The sequence below is a fragment of the Phyllostomus discolor genome, chromosome 3, assembly GCF_004126475.2.
Source record: "Phyllostomus discolor isolate MPI-MPIP mPhyDis1 chromosome 3, mPhyDis1.pri.v3, whole genome shotgun sequence".
NCBI lineage: Eukaryota > Metazoa > Chordata > Mammalia > Chiroptera > Phyllostomidae > Phyllostomus > Phyllostomus discolor.
The window spans coordinates 209,235,242-209,257,787 of record NC_040905.2 but is presented as its reverse complement, the minus strand read 5'-3'; the positions used below and the strand labels follow the sequence as shown (position 1 = coordinate 209,257,787).

General features: G+C 60.9%; 1 protein-coding gene and 1 long non-coding RNA gene across 4 annotated transcripts; one reads left to right on the top strand and one right to left on the bottom strand.

The window, feature by feature from the left end:
- Positions 1-251: 251 nt before the first annotated feature.
- On the bottom strand, positions 252-17,365 carry URM1 (ubiquitin related modifier 1). 3 transcript variants are annotated; one of them, XM_036022313.1, is made up of 5 exons: positions 17,271-17,365; positions 13,186-13,256; positions 4,514-4,595; positions 2,842-2,890; positions 252-1,841 (listed from the first exon to the last, which is right to left on the bottom strand). In XM_036022313.1, exons 1-5 carry the CDS (start codon positions 17,303-17,305, stop codon positions 1,236-1,238), a joined length of 843 nt encoding a protein of 280 aa, XP_035878206.1. In that variant the 5' UTR covers positions 17,306-17,365; the 3' UTR covers positions 252-1,235. The 3 variants fall into 3 exon arrangements, with proteins under 3 accessions (XP_035878206.1, XP_035878205.1, XP_028373950.1); XM_036022312.1 differs by lacking the exon at positions 17,271-17,365 and adding an exon at positions 16,946-17,264 and having other exon boundaries at positions 254-1,841; XM_028518149.2 differs by having other exon boundaries at positions 1,492-2,571.
- A 3,719-nt stretch (positions 17,366-21,084) lies between these two features.
- Positions 21,085-21,991, top strand: LOC118499825. The gene is made up of 2 exons (XR_004902374.1): positions 21,085-21,699; positions 21,793-21,991. It is a non-coding gene; the product is annotated as an uncharacterized LOC118499825 (long non-coding RNA).
- The last annotated feature ends 555 nt before the right edge of the window (positions 21,992-22,546 follow it).

The following is a 22,546-nucleotide window of genomic DNA, read 5'->3' as shown; positions in this document are numbered from 1 at the left end:
TTTGAATTGGTCCTCACCTAGCCCCCCACCAATAGCCCCCAAAGAAAAGGCCTAAACCGACCCCTAGATCCCCAATAAGCCGACCCCTCCGGCCAGCCCCTCTAGAGGGGCCGATGGGCAGAGCCTCCTGCAGCCGCCGCTGCCGGAGCCGAGCCGCGAGGGGGACGGTGCGATCCAGCCGGGCGGCCGCCTGGGCTCCGGAAACCGAACTCGGACAAACGAACCCTTTTCATTAAAGACAAATCTCCGGAGATGGTGGGACTTATTCGTTTATTTCCTCACAGGCTGGGGGTCAGGAGCTGCCCGGGGGAAAGGGGCAGCGGGGCGCCGCGGGCGCTGAGGTCAGGTCACCTGTCCCTGACCCTTCTCAGGCTCCGGGCTGAAAATGACCCCGAATGCTGCGGACCGTGGCTTGGCGCTGCCGCCCGCACCCCCTGCTGCCCCGGAGAACGCGGTTTTCCCCGCGCGTCCTCCTGCCCTACTGCTCAGTCCTCACTGGGGTGCAGTGGGGGGAGGGATATCCCGTCTCTAACCCCCTGGCCCCGGTGCAGGTGAGAGAGAAATCCGCTGGCCCAGACCCCAGCACCTGGAATCCTGGGAGGGACAACGAGCCCCTCGGAGGGGCTGGAGGCAGGGGAGACGTCTGGGTTGCAGGGAGGCGGCGAGGACAGGCTGCAGGGGGCCGCTGCAAGCCCCTCGCTCTGTTCCCTGACTCGGAAGCCCTGACCTCGGCACGCCGCGTGGGCTGGTCCCACAGCCTCTCTAGACGGAGTTCAGGGTCCCAACGACGCCTCCATTTGCACCCAGACCGCCTCCTACCAACAACCCCAGCACAGCTGCCTCCACCCACGCAGAGGCCCGAGGGCCTCCACCTGCAGAGCGAGCGCTGGAGAGCAGCTCGCTAGCCAGGGTGCGGCCGGCGCCTCGGGCCTGGAGAGTGCCAGGTGCGCACAGCCCCCTCGCCGCCGCCAGCACCGTGCTGGGGCACCCAGACTGGAATCTCACCCTACAGAGCGAGAGGAAATCCCACCTCAAATGGCCGATATTTAGTGACAAGCAATGTTCTGGGCAAGATTATGTTAATGCCCTATTTTTTTTTTTTTTTTTTTTTGAGGTCTCCCTCCAGCAAAGAAAGCTTTTCTCCAGGTCACGGGGAAGAGGGGCTCGGTGGTCTTATCCACATCACCCCTGTTGTGACTGGGGCTCTGGGGCTGCTGGCGGGACAAAGCCTGGCCTCAGATGGACGTGTGACGGACTGTGTGTCCTGGGACCCTGACTGGGCTCGGCCACCCCCTTCTCCAGACGGCCTGGTCAGGCTGCCCCTCACAGTTGGGCGAGGGTTTCGACCCCTGCCCTTTCCTGTGTGAAGGGCGGCTCTGAAAGCCCTGGGTGCGGGCAGAGAGTGGACCAGAGAGAGTGGACCAGAGGCCGTGGCTGAGGGCATGTGGGGTGCCTCTGGTTTCCAGGGATAAAGCTCCAGGCGAGGCTAGTAAACAACCCAGTCTTTTATTTGCCCGAGGCCAGCTGTTGCAGACCCCGAGGCCCAGAGACTTCCAGAAGGGTGGAGGGAGGAGGGGTGAGCCGCCCCGCCTGCCCAGGTGCTGCTGCCCCAGCCCTGCTTCCTGCAGGAGGCAGGACGGGAGAGGGAGCCTAATCTGTGACGTCAGTGTCACCCACGTTTTCAGACACTGTAATTCATCAGCTGTTGCTGAGGAGGAAACTGAGGCACACTGACCCTTCCAGGCCTCTGGCAGTCCAAGGTTAAGCCCACTCCTTCCTCTCCAGAACGGGCTGCAGGCAGCCTTTTGCTGGGGGGAGGTCTCAGGAGCCCATCTGGTGGCCTGCTGGGGGGGGCGGGGGAAGGCCAGCCAGGGTCAAGGGCTGGGGATGGGGGAGCAGGAGGAGGGGTGTGGCTGGAAGAGCAGCTGCTGGGTGGTGGGCAGGGGGTCAGCACTGAATAGGGGATCCCAGCTGGGGTTCCATAATGACACCAGTGGGGGACAGGCAGAGCCCTCTACTGTCCAGATAGGGAAACTGAGGCGGGGACGCCTCCAATGTCTGAGGAGGGAGGGGCATCCCACCAGCTGTTGAGGGCCATTCGTCTTTCCCACGAGGACACTATGACCCGGAGCTGCAGCGCCTTGTCAGTGGTCACTCAGTGTCTAGACGGAGACACAGGAATGGAAGGCAGCTGGGTCACCTGGCCCCAGGGCCCCCTCCACTCTGGGCAAGCCGGAGGGGCGCCCTCCCCCACCTCAGCTGCTGGGAGAGGGAGGGCTGGGCTCGGGCGCCCGCCCGCCCGCCCGCCTTCCCCTGCTCATGTGCCTGCGAAAGGCTCATTTTAGCACCTGCCCTCTTTTCCCTGCCTGGAGGGAGCTCAGGGGACAGAGCAGGGAGGCAGGCAGCCGAGGGGGAGAGGGAGCTCCGGAAGCCGGGTCCGAGGGGAGGTCCGGTCGGTCGTCCTCCCCGCCCCACAGGGGGCCCAGGCACAGAGGGGGGCCCTCAGCCGCCGTGCAGCGTGGATATGAAGAGGACGCTGTCCTGGTCCTGAAGCTGATAGTCCAGCTCGCCCTGGTCCGGGGGAGAGAGGAGGAGGAGGGTGCCGTCAGGGCTGTTCTCCCAGTTTCAGCCCACGGGCCGGGGGAGGGGAGCCCCTGGCTGCTTTGGGGGAGAACCGGGGGCCCTGTACTTGAACTTGCAAACGTCCAGGATGGAGGACGGCTCACCCCTCCCCCTAGCTCCCCTCTTCTCCCTCTCTCGGGATGGGAGGCTGAGCAGCCCAGCACGGAGGCTAGAGCGGCACGGGGAGGGGCCGGGGGAAGGGTGTGCCCAGGTACTGACCAGCAGCTCCCAGTCGGCATCGTTAATTAGCACCAGAATTCCTGGCCGCCTGCGGGAAAGACGGCGGTGAGCAGCAGGAGGGGAAGGGCAGGGGGCAGTCAGTCGCGAGGGCTGCAGGAGAGTGTGATGGGAGCCTTCCCCCTGAAGTTCCAGTGACAGATGTCCCAGGAAGTGGAAGTGACAGTCTGACTCTAAGGCAAACCTGGTCCAACAGTCATGGCCGTGGGGCCAGGTAGAAATCCCAGCATCCCCGCCTCCCTGCCCCGGGACCTCAGGCAGGTCCTTTGGTTTCTCTGAGCGTCAGCGTCCCCAACTGGGCACAGGCCAATGACAGGGCCTCCCCACAAGGCCCGCTCGAGGGTGAGCTGGGATGGAGGGCGAGGGGCTTGCGCGCCCGTGTCTGCGGGGGCACCCGCGGGTAGCAGCGTGTTTTCCCAAGGGCCCGTCTCAGCGCTCCCACCCCAGGGGCAGCCGACGGCGGCCCCGGGCAACGAGAAGCCCCAGAGCAGCCGTGCCCGGTGTGAGGCGGGCGAGGCTGACTTTCAGACTGGGTCCCCAGCCTTGCTGTCTTTGGGGGGGGCGGAGGGGGAGCAAGTGGCCTCCATGGCTGCTGGGCCATGACCTGAGCCAGGGGCTGGATGCAGCCTCAGCCCCCAGGACCTCCTGGTGGCCTCTGCTTCCGGGCAGATGGACAAGCGCCCTCTTCGGCCGGCCTTGTTGTAGAAGTCAAGTGACTTCTTGCACACGGAGCCTGGCTCCTTGCCGAGGGGGCTGACCTGGGCCTGGGGCGGATGAAGAAGCTGTGGCCGAGGGTAGGGGTGTCTCCAGCGAAAGGAAACGACATGTGTGTGTGTGTGTGTGTGTGTGTGTGTGCGCGTGCACGGTGACCCCCTGGAATCCTAGGCCTCTGCTGTCCCAAACTGCAGGGGCCCCCAACCCCCAGGCCCTGCACAGAGGACAGGTACTGGTGGAGGCCGGTCAGGAGCCAGGCTGCACAGCAGGAGGCGAGCGGCAGGCTAGCCAGGCCGCCTGAGCTCTGCCTCCTGTCCCTCCCCACCCACCCCTGCCCGTGGAAAAACCGTCTTTCACGAAACCAGTCCCCGGTGCCAAAAAGGTTGGGGACGGCTGCAGCATGGCGTCTATTAGCCACGCTTAAATTCAAATTTAAATCACCTTTGAATGAAACTGAGTATTTAGTTCCTCATGCACACTGGCCACATTTCCAGGGCTCAGCAGCCTCTCGTAGCCGGTGTCTGGTTACCGTACCGGACAGCACAGACACAGAACACTGCCGTCTGCGCGGGAGGTTCCAGACTGTCCGGGAACGAGAGGGACCTTGGGCAGCATCTTGTCCTCAGTACTTCTGAACAGAGAGAGTGGCTGAGGCCCAGAGAAGTAAAGTAACTTGCCTAAGGCCCCACAGCAAGGTCGTGGCAAGCAGAAGGAGGAATCCCAGTTTCCTGAGAGACGTACCAGTTCCCTGACCCGATGTTGAAAACGTTCCCGACAACCCAGCACGGCAGCGAGAAGACTGAAAGCTCCTTTGCCTCAGAGCTCGGGGGACGGCAAGGAGACGAGAGGGCCCGGGGCAGGCTGTGGCCTGCACAGATATGGGGCTCAGCGCCCCCCACCCCCGCCCCCCTCCCCCCAGGGCAGGGCAGAGGGGACTCACACACTGTCTCCTTGGAGGAACAGCTCCGGCCGCTCCTTGAGCAGGTTCTTCTTGATCCACACGAGGAGGCTCCGGAGGTCCCCTGGGGGGAGGGCACAGAACACGCCGCTGTGAGCCCCGTCACTGCCGACCCCCGGGCCCTGCCCGCACCGCCAGGAAGCGCCCGTGGCACCCAGGGCCCTCCTTTAGCCGGAGCTGCCAGGGCCCCTGGCCTCGCGGACTCCCGAGGCGAGGAAGGTCAGCAGGGCCAGTGACCTGCCAGAAAGGTTGTCAGAGGAAGTGTCACCTAGCACGACTGAGGGCTTGGAAAGGGACCCGAGGCAGACAGCAGGAGGCACTGTCCCATCTGGGGGTGCTGGACGGCAGACCCCACCCCCAAGTCCCGGAGGGCGGTCTGGAAGGGCCGCAGACAGGCTGCCGGAGGCTCCTGAGGAGCCCGGTGCACCCCCACCTCCCCGGCCAGCCCCGTGCGGGGGGTTCCGCTGGGGTCCTCAAGGGTCCGCATGCATGTCCCTTTGCCAGGGAAGAGCAACAACCGCTGAGCTGATAACATCGGCTAATTTCCTCCAGCAGAGGGGAAGCCGGGTCCCTCGCCGGCCAGAGAGCTGACGAGTCGCTGCCCCGTGGGCCCCCCTTCACGGAGCCCCCTCCCGCCCCGGGGCTGTGGGGACCCACCCCGAAGAGGCAAGGGGTTCAGGGTCGACAGGGCCTCTCCTGCTCCCCTGGACACCGACAGCCGCCACTCTGTGGCTGTGGGGCCGCCACCAAGCTCCTTGCACATTGAGTGGAGGCTCTGGGCCACCTGTCCCCAGGGTCACCTCCCTTTCCCAGGAGCAGGGTCCCAGGGCACAGCACCCCGACACCTGGTTCGGGAAACTCCTCAAGCGCGACGGCTCTCAGCTGCTGCTCCTCGAACTGGCCACCTCCCGAGGCCATAGGAGTCCCCTCTCCCCTGCCGTGACTGGGGGGCTGAGGGCCCCGGGGGAGACAGCTGGTCCCTGAGAAGCCAGTGGGGACCTCGGGACTAGCCACGCCCACCCCACCCCGAGACCTTGGTCTCAGGCGGAGCTGGAAAAGGGCCCCCAGGGCCCTGGTCTCTCCACCCAGAGCCCGAGTCCCGGCACGTGGGGGAGAGAGGGGCTGCGCGGGCAGAGAGAGCACGGGTTCTTCCCGGGCCGGGCCCAGGAGCGTGCCACACGTGCAGGGCCCGCCTCGGGCAGGGCCGTAAGACGCCCTCCACGGCCCGCACACCATCCCCGGAAGGCGGCTGGGCCGCACCCTGGACACCACGGCTCCCTCTGCTCCGGGCCGACTTCCCTGGGGCGCCAGGAGAGAGCAGGGCCGTGGGCAGCGTGTCTGTGGACCGAGACGTCACCTTTCGATTTTAATTCCTGCTGTCACACGGAGTAGGTCAGAGGCCTCGCGGTCCCTGGAGTGCAGGGCGCGGGAGTGCTGCCCCCAGCGGGCTGCAGCCTCTGGGGCCTGGGTGTCGGAGGCTTCCCCTCGGCTCCCTCTCGGCACTGGCTGGTGGGCCGCCAGCCCATACGTCTTGGGGCCGCTCGATAGAGCCGCCGGAGTCTGGCGCATCCATCAGCCCGGCCTGGCGGGCTGGGCTCTGCCCGTGTGCGCAGAGGCGCCGAGAGGGACCGGGCGGCGCCTGGCCCGAGGGCCACCCGCTGCCCCTGCACAGCCCTGGCCATCCCGAACCGAACCTGACCCAGCTGTGTTAAAGGAGGGGCTGCTCTTCCAGTCTGGACAAGCTGGGGGTGGGGTGGCCGCTGGTCACGCTGGGGTCACCCGAGCGACGGCAGCATCACGGAGCCCCGGAGGGGCGGGCTGGGGGCGAGTCTGCCGCCGGTGCTGGCTCATTTATCACGATGCTCCTCTTTGCTGAGGTCATTCCCTCCCTCCTCTGCACCCCCCGGGCCTGCCCACATTCTTGATAACCTGTTACCATGGTGAGGCCACCACATCACCATCCTTATTGTTCCCCCATGCCTGGATTTGGGGGTGGGGAGGGAGAGGACTCATGGCAGGCTGCGAGGGCTCCTAGGCCTGGCCTGAAACACCCCCCAGGGACATCTTGCTGGGCTTGCTGAGGCCCAGACAATATGCAAATGGCCTCCAAGCCAGATGGTCGGCTTCCAAAGGCACCCAGGGGAGGAGGAAGGGTTAAGCAGAGTCAGGGGCTGGTGGCTGGAGGACGGCTCTGGGGAGTCTCCCTTTCACCTGGCCCCAGTGTCCTCCTGCCTCCCCACCGCCTCAGAGGATGGCTTTCCCCCTGGAACCCCGAGCAATCACTCGTAAGATGAATGTTTACTGAGCAACTACTATGTGCCAGGTGCCAGGGAGATGCAGTGAGTGAGAGACACGGAGCCCACCCTCGTGGAGCTGACATTACGTATTTAACTAGCTGTGACAGACGTTATTTCCCTCGCGCAGAATCAGAAAAGGCTTTTCTGAGGATGGTAACCTCGGAGCTGAGACCTGAAGGGTGAGCAGGGGAGGCCGGGGGAGTGTTCCAGGCGGAAGGAAGCACACGTGGGAAGACCCGAGGCCGGAAGGGATGGGCAGCTTCAAGGTGACAGAACAGGGAAGGCCAGGAGACCGGCATGCGCAGCAGCCAGCGCCCAGACCCCTCGGGGCACGTGTGGGCCCCAGAAGGGGCCTGCTCGGGGAGAGACGCCCCCCGCCCCGTGAACCCCACAGGCATTTGCCAAATCTGTGCTCCGAGGGCTCACGGCCCACACTGCCCAGGCCGCACTCCGTGTCCCTCTGCCCTGATGTGCGTGCCGAGACCAGGGCAAACGCACAGCGTCGCCAGCACCGGGGCGCGCTGCGAGGACCCAGCTATGGCCACGGCGCACGGCACAGAGACCCAAGCGCAGCACCTCGGCCCCCCTGCATTCCAGTGACAGGGCCTTAGGTGAGGCACTCCACGAACCTCGGCCTCCTCCTTGCAAAATGGAACTGGTAAGAACTTCTCGTGGGGCGGCTGTGAGGAGGGAACAAGATGGTCCATGCACAGCTCTCGGGGCTGCTGTGGCGTACCGCTGCTGTGACTCCCCGATGATGCAGAAGAGCCCGTGCCTTCTGCCCTCCCCTGACGCCCTGAGCTCCCACACTCTGCCTGGGGGCCTGGACCCTGGGCACGTGCTCAGCCCAGGCTGCTTTGGTAGAGTCAGCCAACCATTAATCAGACAGTGCTGGGGCTGGCTGGGGTTTTCTGTGGGATCCACTAGCTTTCCACCAGAAGCTGCAGAGGGGTTGGGAGAATGGTGAGGGGGCCCCAGACACTGGCCTTCCCTCTATTTCATTTCTTTATTGGATTTGTATAAGAGTTTATTTTTTAAAATTTATTTTATTAAAGATTTTATTTATCTTCCGAGAGGGGAACATCAATGTGTGATTGCCTCTCACACATCCCCTACTGGGGACCTGGCCTGCAAACCAGGCATGTGCTCTGACTGGGAATCGAACCAGCAACCCTTTGGTTTGAAGGCCGGCACTCAATCCACTGAGCCACACCAGCCAGGGCTGTGTAAGAGTTTATCTGAGCCAAACTGATGACATATGTCAGGACGCAAAATCTCAAAGCCTCCTCTTCCCTCCACCTTCGATGTGCAGACCCTTCAGATGCCGCCAGGAAAATCCAGCTGCAAGGAATCCCATCCTGAGGCGGTGGCCACTAGAGGCCAGAGCGCCCCTGGGCACGCGGCCCCAAAGGAGGAGGGGAGCACCCTAACGCAAGGTGTGCGGGGCCTGGCCCTCCCGTCTGGGGAAAAGCAGGTGATGGGAGCTGCTCGCCACTCTGCTGGAGCGGCTGAGGGCTTGGTGTCTGGAGGCGGGGACTGGCACTACATGGCCTTGAGCAGGAAGTCACTTCACCTCCCCGAGTCTCAGGGTCGTCCTCCAACCAATGGGGACAACAGCCGAACCACGGAAGAGCTGCCGTGAGGACTCGGGCACGACGCCAGCGGCGGGCCCAGCCTGCACCGCGCCAGGCGCTCAGGACCCACGCGTCCCTGCGCCCGGTGACTCGGGGCTCCTTGTCCTCTGGGCTGCCGGAGCCTACAGCTCTGGGCCTCGGGGCACCATGCACGCCCCTTGCCCACAGGCCCCCTCACCCCAGTGGGCTGGTCCTTGTCTGGGAACACTGGCCACCCAGTGCGGCAGGGCCCCCCAGCGGTGTCCGTCGCGTTTCTCAGGCCGCGGGAGCGATCTCAAGGTCTCATCTGACACTAAACCCTCGCTGCCACAGAGCCCGAGCCAGCCTCTCTGCACGCCCCAGGGGGAGCTTTCCTCTCAACCAGAAATCCGTCTTCCTGTCATTCCCGCCGAGCCCGGCTGTCCCACGGGGACCACGCCGACACACGTGTCCCCCCTTCCCCACGCCGGCCCCGCAGATTCGGGGGAGACAGATGCCAGGCCTCCTGGGCCTTCTCTTCCGTGGGTTCAACCACGCCAGTCCCCACCACGTCCGCTGGGCTCCTCGACGACGGGGCTCCTCTGGGCGCCCACCCCGGCCTCCGTTGAAAGGGAGAAGAAAGAGCCGGGGTGGGGGGTGAAGGAGGAGAGAGGGTAGGGGGAACATCAGAGGGCCCATTTACAAGTGAATGGGGGCAAGAATGGAGCAGTTTGTGGGCTAAACTGGCCTCAGAAGGAGGTTTACAGATGTGCGCAGGGACGCTGCTCATTGTTTAATTAAGCAGAAAGTGGATCTTTTCAAAAGCAATTTTGCACAGGGACGGGGAGGGGTGGGGGGAGTGGAGGGCGGCGGGGAGGGGATCAGCAAACAGGCCCCAGAGCAAAGAAAGGAACAGCTGGCCCCAGAGAGGCTGTGAAATGCATGCTAAGCAGTTTAAAGCGCCAGCCCGGGAGCTCCCTCCAGCTCCTGCCCTCCCCCGTCGGCCACCCTCTCACACAATGGCAGGGCAGGGGAAGAGGGGCAGGGAGAGGGGAGGCAGACACGGCTCCTCCTGGGGGCCGGGGCAGGTAGTGCCCAGGCTGGGGCAGTAAGTTCCGGGCTTGTTCCAGGCCGCTGGCCAGGCCTGGGCTGCGAGCCTTGAGACGAAGGGGTCCCTGAAGCCTGAGCATAGAAGCCCGCCGCCCACGGCCACAGCGCCCAAAGCGGGTGGGTGCCTACCAACTCCCGTCAGTACAACCGAGGACAGGGCCTGCTCCGTGCAGATGGCTGTCAAGGTGTCCCCTACGGACACGTGGCTGCCTAGGTCAGCACGCCCTGCCTCCCAGAGCTGTACGCTTGATCTGACAGCAACATTTCCGCACTGTGGGTGGGAAACAGACAACCAGCTCAAGGAGACGGGATCTAGCCCGACCTCCCATTTCACAGATGGGAAAACAGAGTCTCTCGAAAAGTAGTGACTTGCTACGGGGCCTGGCTAGGACTCCTCTCTTGCAGTCTCACCCGCCTTGGCCTTGGCCTTGGCTGTCCTCTCTTCCCAAACTGGCTGGGTTGGAAGCCCTCCCCTGGCCCAAGACTCAGGGCGCTGGAGTCCCCTTGTTCGTCAGACTTGTCACAATCCATAATCTTATGGCTGCTATTTTCTCTGCCGGAGCCTCCAGGACCTACTTGGCCAGGGGCAGCCCATGGGCCGGGAAGGCTGCCAGACAACCAGCCGATCTGGGCACGGGCTTGGGGGAAGAGTAAGACTCTCCTAGTGGCAACTGCGGGGCTCCCGTGTGCCAGGGTCAGGCCCGGCAGCTGCCAACCAGCCATGCGGCTGTGATGTGACCCAAGCCTCTGGGCACAGCGGGGCAAAAATGGGGACCAGGGGTACAGTCACAGCCAAGGGCCCAAAGACCGAGCAAAAAGGCCCGTTCAACTACCCACCCCCTTCCCTTTCTTGCTTCCTGGGGAGGGGAGGCAGGCCCCGGCCACCCTGCAAGCAGCGGAGGGAGGCTGAGGGACCACAGACCTGGGTACCCCCGCTCCCCAGTCACTCTGGGCAGGTCACTCTCTTCTCTCTCTCTCTCTCTCTCTCTCTCACACACAGGTGTGGTGTCCTCGATGGTCTGGGGTGTGGGGTCCAGGTGTGGGGTCCAGGATGTGTCTACTGGGGTCATTATGAAAATCGGAACAAGCAGCTGCTGAAAGCATGCATATAAATGAACAAAAGGGTAAAAACCGGGAAGTACGCCCCAAGCGTGAGATGGCGCGTGACCCAGGGAGCCTCCCGGGCCAGCGGTGCTGTGCAAGGACCCCGGACAGAGCCCCTGGAGTCTGGCTCTGAACCCCAGTTCCACCGTCTACACAACCGTGTGGCTCGGAGGAAGGTCCTTGGCACTTGGGTTTGGACTTCCCCTTTGTAAAACGGGATGACAGCTGCCGCCTAGGAACTCGTGACAATGATTTTCGCACCCAACTGGGGCCTTGCCTACCAACACCGAACTCAGCCGGCGCCCCTGGTGACACCGGGCTTCTTTTAGTCCCCGGACCACAAGGGCCGCGTCCTTGGCCTGGAGCAGGCCCCGGGCACCTCTGCTGTCTCCCCAGTTTTACGGGGCTGGCTCCCTTCCATCCTTCAAACGTAGCCTCCAGGCCACCGCTTTAAAGAGGCCTTCCCTGACCCCATCGCCTGGCTCCCAGCGCCCTCTGCCCTCCCGCCAGCGACCCCACTCGCACAGCCGCACCCCTACTCGCCGCCCGGCTCCCCTTCCATTATACCGCGGGCTCCGCGCGGGCAAGAGCCGTGTCTGTTTCACTTGGCACCGAACACCCAGCAACCAGCACGGCACCTGGCACGAAGGAGGCACTCGAAGATGTGCCGACCGCAAGGAAGAATGAAGGACTGACTTCCGCAGTTGGCATCTGGTAAGCATTCAGCCAAAGAATGAATGAAAAGGGCCGGAATTATTAAACCTGAGGATGTATGTTCGTGCTATGCAAATGCAGGGGGAAGTAAATCATAACTGTGATATTTTAATCACTTCCCAGGCAGGTCTTTAAGGATGAATCTTTTTTTTTTAAAGATTTTTATTTAATTTTAGACAGAGGGGAAGGAGGAGAGAGAGGGAGAAAAAAAACATCAGTGTGTGGTTGCCTCTCATGGGCCCCCTACTGGGGACCCAGCCCACAACCCAGGCGTGTGCCCTGACTGGGAATCGAACTGGTGACCCTTTGGCTCACAGGCTGGCACTCAATCCACTGAGCCACACCAGCCAGGGCTTTTTGTTTTAATCCTCACCCAAGGACATTTTGTTTCATCGCTTTCAGAGAGCGAGGGAGGGAGAGAAACGTTGACACGAGACAAAAACATCATTGGGTTGCCTCCCACGTGCGCCTGGACCAGGGGTCGTACACAGGTCTACCCAGGCCAGAGATCAAACCCACAACCTAGGTGTGTGCCCTGACCAGGAATCGAACCCACAACCTTCTGGTTACCAGACAACTGAGCCACACTGGTCAGGGCAAGGCTGAGTCTTCGAGACTTCTTCTGAGGGCCCCTGCTCCCTCCCAAGGCTGGGTGGCCACCTGTCAAACCCAGAAACAGTCGCCTCTGCCACCCCAGCTCTCACCCCACCAAGGACACACAATCCCGCGGTCCTGACATCTACGACATTTAACCTCAGCCTCACACCCACACTGGCCGAAGGGGAGCAGTGAGTGCCCTGTTCCTTGGAGGGCATCCCCCGGCGCCAGAACGTGGCACGCGGACCTGCCCTGTGTGCTGCTCTCCAGCCTGAGGGGGGGGCTGGACACAGTCCTGGTGGCCAGTGAGTGTGGCCGCTAACTGTGCGCTTCCCGGCAGGTGCTTGTCTAGTTCCAGAAGAATCCTGTCTGACCTCACCGTCTTCCACCGCCCGCCTCCAGGAACCTCACCCTCCTGCCTGCTGACCGACTGCCTGCCCTCCCCCACAAGCGTCTCGGCCTGAGGTGAGCTGGGCTCGCGGTCCCCAGGGTCCTGAGCACTCGTCTCTGACCGGCATCGTTGTGAGGTGCGAGGTGCACCCCCGCAGCTGGGACGCCGGCCCACGTCCACACTGCGTGCGGGTGTTTACCCAGCTGGATCCCCCCCCCACCCGCCCACTGTGAAGGCGGGGCTGGCTCTCGCCCACGGTTCTGTCCCCAGTGCCTGGTACATGGTCTGCCACCCAGGACGGGCTCAGTGTCAGCGTGTTAAGCAAAGATGAACGAGTATTTGAACGGACAAAAGGAGAAAGCCCACTGTCTCCTTCGTCAGCCTCCCTCCTCCTTGTCGGCTGGAAACGTTCTCATCTCAATACTCTCACCACAACGTGAGCCCGTCCGCACTGTTCTGTTCTCGGAGAAGGTCACCCCCCTCATGAGAGCCTCTCCCTGCTGCCCTCTAATAGCAGCAGAGACGCTCTTTCTAACAACCCGGAGGGCGGGGGACCGCCGTGCCCGCTTCTCAGGTAAGAACGCTGAAGCCAAGAGGCGAGGCCCTGGCCTGAGGTTGTGAGGGGATTCCCATCTGAGTCTGTCTCAATATAGAGCCCACATCCACAGAGACTGAGGTTCACTACACCCTGCTGGGACTGGCTGGGCCCAGGGCAGATCGGGGAAGGGTGCTCTGGTGATTTCTCTTTCTCCCTGCCCCCCCCCCCCCTCGGGCCAGGGAAACCCAACCGTTCCCACTTGGATGGGGCTGAGTGGCCCCCGGGGGGGCGGTCAGACAGCCCATACTCACAGGGCTCCTCCTGTCCAGGCAGGGTGATCTGATGCTTCTTCACACCGTCGAACAGGAGCTCCGCGCCGCCCCTGCAGAGGAGGGCCAGAGGAGGACAGCGGGTCAGCGCCCGCAAGCACCTCGCTGGGACTGAAAACCGAGGTGGGGGGTGGGCCTGGCAACAGAAGCCCGAGAGGTGCTGGAATCCGAGGTTTGGGAACACCTGGGGTCCCGCTGGCTGACTCTCAAACCTGACTCCCTGACATGGCGAAGTGGGATAGGAACCATTGTTCCCAGTAACCAAGCACCCAAACTCTCGGACTTCTGCTTCTGCTCCCGCTTCCTCAGGAGGCAGCTGAGCACCCGGGTTCGGGCTCGGTGCTGTCGGCCTCAGGGCGGAGCCCGGCCGCCACCTCTGCCCGGCCCCTGGACCCTAGGCTCGCGGCTCTACGTTCTCGAACCTGTCCTTCCGTGCACAACGACGTCGAGAGGCCACCGTGAGCACACTGGGGACACTCTGTGTGTTGCGGGGTTCCCTCTGGCCAGGGGAGGGTGTGGAATGTCCCTGCTCGTGCCGACCACCGCTGGTCTGCAGGGCACACACCACAGGGCCAGAGGGTGAGACACTCCCCCTTGCACAGCAATGTGCAAGCCCATTCTCCATCTCACTTCACCCTCGGGCCATCTGGGGAGGGCGGAAGGGAAGCAGCTGCTGTTAACTCCACCCAGTGGAGAATCGGGGGCTTGAAGAGGTTACGTGACTCATCTAAGGACACAGAGGCAGTGGCTGAAGTAGGCTTTGGATTCTGACGGGTGTCCGCTCAGCCCCAGGGGCCTTGGCAGAAAGGAAACCAGGACGCCCCGAGGTCAGAAAGCCCCTTGAGGGCAGAGTGCGGTCCGCTCGTGCGCGCCAGCACCTGGACGGGGGAAGGCGGGTCCAGCAGAGACGCTTGCGGCCAAGGCCAGCAGCCAGGGCTTACGGCGGGGACACCAGGGCTCATTCAGTGCCCCGCACGGCCTCTCCCTCGTGCTCTCCTGACTCCGTCCCAGACCTCACGTGGCTCTTAACTGAGAAGGCCTTAACAGACTCCGGCCGGGCGCGAGGCCTCCCGCCCCACCGCCCTCTCCCGACGTCGGGGAGCAGAGATGTCCTGAGACGGTCCGCCGGGGAGCACAGGGAAGGCAAGCACTGTCACGGGGGAAACATGGGGCGACTGTCATCCGAACAAGGTCATGCTTTGTCGACGCAGAAATGCGGAGGGGGCGAGGAGGCCCATCTGTGGCTGTGTGCGGGGCCGTTTCAGCTGCGAGCCTGCACAGAGCCTCCATTTATCCCCTTCCAAGGGCCTCCTTCTCTCCTGGGTGGGGGCTGGCACATGCAGCAGCTGGGTGGGGGAGGGCCACAGGCGAGGGGCTCAGGAGTTGGGGGTCAGAGAACAGGGGTGGGAGCTGGAGGCACGGGGACCCAGGCCAAACCCGGCGGTGCCAGGCTCGGAGGCTGAGGCTGTTTTCCCTTTACAATCGGATGAGGGACCAGGGGGTGACCTGTCACCATTGGGTTTGCTAGCCCCCCACGAGAGGGGTTTTTGCTGTCAGCACATCTGGACAGGAGTGAAGTGGACACCCAGCCCCTGGAGTGATGCAGGAGGGCAGGCAAGGGGCTTGTTTTGGCCCCAGAAGAGAACCAAAGCTGAACTCTTTTATGTCTGACAGAGTTCGCTCTTCGGAGTCAACTAAAGAACTGTATCTTAAGACACCCCATCCTCCCTCCACTCCCCAGTTCTTGGTGGGAGTGCTTCCTGGTCCCAGTGAATGATACAGACATTCCCCAAACCGCCTTTCCTTGTAGTTTATCACCTTCTTGTGTTTTTAGGTTTTTGTTTCTTTCCTCTCTACCTGCTGGGATGTGAGCTCCGCCTGAAGCAGGGCCCCGAGCACAGCAGGCACCCGATCTGCCACATGTGAAAGTGCCCACCCCTCCCACTTCTTCTCTCACTTCAACGGCACCCCCTCCCTGTGCCAGCACCTCCCAGGCTCAGGAAGGGGGAAAAGGGAAGAGAAGGAGGGAATCTCACACCTCACACCATTGGGGCAAAACACATTTGTACCACACACTCTGAATCCCGTGTGACCCGAGGAAATGCCCTGCTAGGGACAGCACAGGGGGCCAGAAAAAGGACAGAGCTGGTCACTGGGAAGAGCGAGGACGGTGTGAGCGGTCTTCCGAAGACTCTGTCCCAGCTGGTGGGGCCCAGGAGGATGCCTGCTCCGGGGACGGAGGCCGGGTCCTCACCAGCCCCCTAGAAGGGTCAGGGGACCAAAGGGAGAGACTGATGGGCAAGGCAGCTTCTTCGCAAACCTGTTCAGGTTAGGAGTGAGGGTGAAGGGAGTCTGCTGAGAGACGTACGGAACAAAAGAAGGGCCGGGGACAAAAACACACATCAGGTCAAGGACAGAGAGAGAAAGAATGTGGGTTTGCCCTGCATCTTGGGCATTCCTGCTCCTGAGAAGCTGGGATTCTCATGAGACACCACAGCAGGGGTGGAGGTGGGCGAACGGTTGGAGGAGCAAGGTTGCCCTGCCTTGCCGGAGCTCACTGCTGCTCAGAGGAGTCTCGAGCAACAGTGAGGCTGAGGCTCGAGGTGGCCAGGGCAGAAAAGGGGTAACTAAGCTGGTCTGCAGCTCTGGGGCGCAAGGACCCTCATGTGAGTTCCTTACTGCCGCCACCGGAGACAGAAGGCGTTTCTGATGAACAAGATACCGCGTCTGACGCAGTGAGACTGAAAAGTAAGCTGGCTGTAGACAAACCCGAACCCTGGCAGTCTGCAGCCTCTCCCTTTCCAGCTCTGCAGAGGCCTGCCAAAGCTCTGGGGATCCTCCCAGCACCTCCAGGCGCTGGGGGCCATCGCTGGGCCAAGGGTCGGTAAAGCAAAAACAGTCGGGAGGCCAAACCAGTATGGTTCTAATTAAAACCAATTAAAATGCACTTAATATTCATGAGACTACCCCACTTCTCAGGGACAGAAACGCTGAACACTGGGAAACATAGACAGAGTTCTATTTATCTTTGTGTCCTCAGTGCCTGGCTCACTGCCTGGCACATGGTAGGCACTTAATAAATGACTGGTGAATAAACTACCCAATGAAGGGAAAGCATGAAAGAAACTGGGGGTATCCAATGGAAGAAAAGGCATTTAGGGACAGAGGTTTTAGAGTTTCCATTCCAGACTTTTCTTTTCACATAAGCCTAGGCTTGTTTATCTTCTCACACAAACACACACGCTCACACTCACAAACACACACACGCAAGCTTCCATATGACTCTGGAAATGACACCACCCATCTCTTAGGGTCTTAGTTTCTTTTCCTTCTGAACTCTGCGGTTTCTCTCAGCTCCAAAACCATACGTAGGCGAAGACAATAGCGGCTTGAGGAGACATGCTCCCTGATCTGCGTTTCTTCCGTTACTGGTGTGCGCCCATTTCCCGCACTTTCCATCTGTACTGTCAGGGTGGGTCCCCTTCACTGTGCTATCTTATTACCCCTGTATCTCCATGGCTGCGGAGGGCGCTCAGCGAATGCATTGACGTCCTAAAAAGGGCTCCGCTCTGTTTCACGCCCCCCACATCCTGCGAAAAAGAAAGGTGTCTTGTCTTGGCCACACATCCCACGAGAAACAAGACTTCAAGAACCTTGGAGGTAGACTTGCTGCCCAAAGGAAGGCATGAAGGAGTTGAAGGGTGGTCCTTCTCGGTTCGAGGAGCTCAGGTGCCAGACTCGCCAGCCTGGTCCAAAACGGGATTGGCAAAGAAGGCAGACACGCCACCTGCTAACCATCGCGCCTTTGGAGTCTGGCTGGGCGCAGGGCACCAAGGAGTGCCCAGCCCGCACTTCCACAGCCGGGCGTGCGCCTCTATTCCCGGACATACGGCCTCGTCGCCAAAGGAGACCGAGCCTCTCAGGCTCTCCGAGGCGATGGCGTCGCTCAAAGAAGGTGCCCGAAACCTCGGAGATTCGGTCGTGACAGACCCCAAGGCACAGGGAGAGGAGTTCCGAGCCCCAAGACTTCCATTCATCCCCACGGCGCCCCCAACTCTCCGACTCACCCGAACTCCACCTCCACTGATAAGGGCGCTGCCATGTTGAGGAAGCCGAGCTTGCAGGAAACTCCCCTCAACTTCCGGTGTTCCCACCCACTTCCGGTCACATCAGGCGGAAGAGGCGGGGCCGTCTTCAGCTATTGGAGACCGGCCAGTAGTGGGTATCGGAGAAGGGAGGTTCACGGGCGTTGTGGGGGAGCGTGCTTTGGTGGGCGTTTGGACTGGGTCCCCACCTCTGTCTTTTAGAGACGTGGCTCGGACCACCAGGGCGGGCAGTAACCTGTTCGAGCCTCAGCTGGGCGGAGGAGAGCCCGCGGCATGTTTGAGCAGTGAGTGCGAGCCACTGGACTGGTTTTCTTGGAGTAATGACAAACTGTTTTCAGTCGGCACACCGCTTGGGCGAGCCCGCCCACCGCTCTGAATAAATGACCCCTAAGATCTCTCTCCTGAGTTATTGACTCCTATCCAGCCACTCCGCCTTCAACTTCGATTTAACTCATTCTGCAGATATTTACTGCACGTCCTCCGTGGGCCAGGCATCTTGGTGGGTGCCGTGGGCGCAGTGGTGCACGGGGTGGAAAAGGTTCCTGCGTTAGCGCACTCACAGTCTAGTGGGGGAAACTCACTCTGATCAAATAAACACACCAGCCATACTGTGAAATGTAAAATCTCAAACGGAAAGAAGCGACCCAGAGTAATCGGAACACAAAAAGAAAACAGACTGGACTGGACTTGAGCTCTGAAGCCTGAGTAGAATTAACTAGGTCGATGTCAAGGAGGAGAGATTTCTGGGAGAGTTCCAGGGTGGAGAACAGAAGGCGCAAAGGCCGCGGGTGGGAAAATATGCTGGATCACCAAGACAGGGAGGTGCGGATTGGGGAGCAGAGGGCCTGGTAAGAGATGCGGCTGGAAAGGAGGGCAGGGACTAAATTATGCCTTGTGAGCCAGGTAGGAGTTTCAGTCTTGGCCCTGGTTGGTGTGACTCAGTGGATTGAGCACCAGCCTGTGAACGGAGGGGTCTCCAGTTTGACTCCCGGTCAGGGCACATGCCTGGGTTGCCGGCTGGGTCCCCAGTAGGGGGCATTTGATAGGCAACCACACTTTGATGTTTCCCTCTTTCTCCCTCCCCTCCCCCTCTCTAAAAATAAATAAATAAGTAAATAAATTGTTAAAAAATTTTTAAATGTTTTTTTAAAGAAAAAATTTCGGAGCCCTGGCTGGCGTAGCTCAGTGGATTGAGCCCGGGCTGGGAACCAAAGTGTCCCAGGTTCGATTCCCAGCCAGGGTACATTCCTGGGTTGCAGGCCATAACCCCCAGCAACCGCACATTGATGTTTCTCTTTCTCTCTCTCCCTCTCTCTCTCTCTCTCTCTCTCTCTCTCTCTCTCTCTCTCATCTCTATCTCCCTCCCATCCCTCTCTAAAATGTCCCTCTCTAAAATGAATAAATAAAATCTTAAAAAAAAAAAAGGTTGGAGTTCAGCTGCCAGCTTCATGATCAGTCCCCTCACCTCCTGGCTGTGTCTTTGGGCGAGTCGCTTAACATCTTTGTGTCTCAGTTTCCTTATCTAGAAACAGCCCCTACTTCGGAGGGCTGTTGTAGGGTCTACATGAGCATGTGGCACAGCGCCTCTCCTTACAGCAGGGTCTCACGTGCGCCACTGCCACCCCCTGAAACACCCGACCAAGAAGGCTTGGACGTGGTTCTTAATCTTGTCCTATAGCCAGCCACTGAGGTTGGATTCGTCTCCCTTCTTCTTCTTCTTTTTTTTTTTTAAGATTTTATTTATTTATTTTTTAGGGAGGGAAGGGAGGGAGAAAGAGAGAGAGAAACATCAATGTACGGTTGCTGGGGGCCGTGGCCTGCAACCCAGGCATGTACCCTGACTGGGAATCGAACCTGCGACACTTTGGTTTGCAGCCCGAGCTCAATCCACTGAGCTACGCCAGCCAGGGCTTGATTCGTTTCCCTTCTGAGCTGGTGTTGCCACCCCACCTTCTTCCAGCACCACCCATCACCCTTCACCTGCACCTGCTTCTTGCCTGGAGGCCTGTCTCCTACCTCCCTCTCTGCAGCCTGGGCTTCCTTATACAGTCCGACTGCATGGACAGTCCTGAGCACCCTCTACGCACCAGGCACTGTTCCAGGGCACTGGCGAAATGAGGACAGATGCGACGCAGCCCCGGTCCTCAAACAGTACAGAGGAGTCATGTGCCTCACAGGCCCCGCGTTCACCACGCTGGGTAGGTCACTTCCCTAAGAACGTTTGGGACCAAATGATCTCTTAAGGTCCTTTCAGCAAAAATAGTCTAAGACTCTGCCGCTGCACCCAGCTCCCCGCCCCCCCCCCCCGCCCCCCAGCAGGAGCCTTGTCTGATTCGTCTGCGATTCCCTAGCTCGTACTGCACATGGTAGGGGTCTGGTAAGTGCTTGCTTGCGAATGAATGAATGAATGAATGAATGAACGAACGAATGAACGAACACATATCACTCCACTGCTCGACATCATTTAATGCTTTCGTTTTGTTAACAAGACAAGGGCCTTCCTCGGAGGCATGCAGAGCCCTTAGCGCCTCTGTTCCCAGCCCCCTCTTTTTAGGTTGAATGTCCTCTGGCCCTGGGAACTGCCACCTCCCAGCGCTGGAACCGGAGAGCTGGGGAGCGTGTGCACAGCTTCATCCCTTTAGCAAACATTCACTGAGCACCTGTTCAGTGCCAGGCCCAGGGCTGGTGCTGGGAACACAATGGTGAACCAAACCAAGGGGATCCCCGTCCTCCAGGGGCTGATGTTCTAGGACAGGGGTCCCAACCCTTGGGCTGTGGACCTGGGCCAGTCCCTGGCCTGTGGGGAACCTGGCTGCCCAGCAGGAGCTGAGCAGCAGGCCTGCGAAGCTTCGCTCACGTTACTGCCCAAGCTCCACCTCCTGTCCCCCGTCTCCCCTCCCCCCATCCCCTTCTTGGAAAAATTGTCTTCCACAAAACCTGTCCCTGGTGCCAAAAAGTTCGGAGACCGCTGTTCTAGGAGACACGGATGGAAAAATGTAAACAAACAAACAAACAAACAACGGACCACACAGTGCAATCAGTGTTATGAAGGGGGTGGCCCCACATGGCTGGGGTGGCGGTGGGCAGCCCAGGGGTAGCCTGTGGGAGCCGGAGGTGGCCCCTAAGCCAGCCCTGGAAGTCGCTTCTAAACCCTAACCCAAAGGAACTGTGGGAGGCGGAGGTGGGGAGGGAGAGGGCACAGGGGAGGGCCAGAGGCCCTCCCTCCCTCCCGGTCCCCACAGGCAGGGGCCCTCCAGCTCTTCCCTGCACGGCCCGGGAGACTGAGCTGCCTTCCGGGTAAACCAGCCCACCCTGTGAGCGCCTGGGTCTCACCTGCTCCTGAGCCTACCCCACTCAACCTTTTCATTAGTAACAGTAACAGTGTATCCTTCTCTTCCTTCAAGGAGTACATATTGAATGCCCACTTTGCACCTGCCAGGTGCTTTGCATGCATTACCTGAGTGACTCCTCACAGGGATTATTATCCCCATTCTCCAAACGAGAAAACTGAGGCTCAGAACCAGCAGCTCGCTGGCGGGACCCCTTAATGTCCGGCCCAACCCCAGGCTGCGTTGCCTTAAGAATCCCTGCCTGCTGTTGGGCACGGCTCGCCCTAAGGCCTGCCGCGGGGATCCGCGCAGAAGAGGGGCTTGGGCCCCATTCCCCTGTCCCTTCCAGCAGGCTGGCCGGCCCGGGCGGCGGCCACCATCCCCTCAGAAGCTGCTAGGGAGACAATGGTGGGGTCGGCGGGGGGAGGCGAGGGCGCGGGCGCCCCCCTGCCCGCTGCCCTTTGTCTTCCCTCCTGCTCCCCTCGTGCGCCCCGGGAGGCTGGGAGGCGCCTCTCGCAGGCTTCCTCCTCCCTTTCTTGTGCTAATTGGGTGTCAAGCTGAGATCAGTGAGAAAGAAATCCTCCCCGGCTCGGGTTAAACTGCCGCCAAAGACCCGGGCTGAGCCCAGAATATCATTAGGAGGGGAGGAAACAGGGCCCCCTCCTCGGGGGGGAGGGGCCAGCCGCTCATTCAGGCCCCTTTGAAAGTCACTCGGTCGCCCCCTCCCTCACCGCCGTCGCTTCAATGGGCCCCTCGGAGGTATTTAACCTTCTTCCCAGGAATTGAAAGCGATACGCCAAGCACTAGCCTGGGCGGCCACTTGCCTGTCCCGAGGGCGGTAGGACCTCCCGGGAGGCTCGAGGCAGGCCCCTCGCAGCCTCCCTGGCGCAGGTTGCGGATGGCAACACCGAGGCTCCTGGAGAGACTCTGCGTCTCCGAGCCTCGGATTCCTCACCTGTGCAACGGAGGTCAAAATAGCAGCTACTTTGTGTTATGAGGTTAATGAAACAATGCACGTGAAACGCCCCGCGCAGCGCCTGGCACGCAGGAAGTGCCCCCACGTGGTGGCCATGACAAGTCTAAGGAAGCGGTTTGGCTTCCTTCAAGGTTCTCCTAGCGGGGCTCCCAAGTCTCTGGAGGTGTGCAAGTGCCAGGGCCCGCACGGCTCTCCCTTTTCAGATTCAGCTTCAACTCTACAAGCACCCCCACCCGCGTCGACCCCTCCCCCACCCACCCCCAGCCTCACTGCACTTCTGCAACCTGCCGGGCTGGCGGTTCACCCCCAGGCCTTTACACTTTGCTGCTCCTTCGTGCTGGGACACTCTTCCCCTGGGGTTATCGGAGCTCTTCTTTGAAAAGTCTCTCTGACCAGGAAACACGACCCCCTCAGCCCCATTCCTACACCCCGGGCACGGGCTAGGACGCCAGGCGTGGTGCAGCTGAGCACACAGCCTTTGCTTCTTCACTGCTAGGCCCCTCTGCCCAGCCCCCAGGCCATAGGTCTAGGGCCTGGGTCTCTAGCTTGCTCTGAGGGACCCCCTCACCTCCCACCCCACCCCCCTGCACAGACGCCTTTAGCATCTGCTCCCCGGATGAAACCACTCGGTGCTTTGTAAAGAGTGAAGCACTATATAAATGTCAGGAAGTGCCCAATGAACAGTGCCCATCGTTAACATCACAAGCACGTTTCGAGCACCTACTGTGTGCACGGAGACAACTCACACAACCATGGCTTGGATGAGGCTGCAAGGCCCAGAGGCCCACCAGCTCCACCCCTTCACGGAGGGGCTGATGGGGAAGTGGGGAACTTAGGTCTAGTCTGGAGTCTCCCTTTTAAACTGCCATATACTGAGCAGATATCAACACTAGACCCTGGGCGAAGAGACTTCCATGCGTGGTCTTATTGCA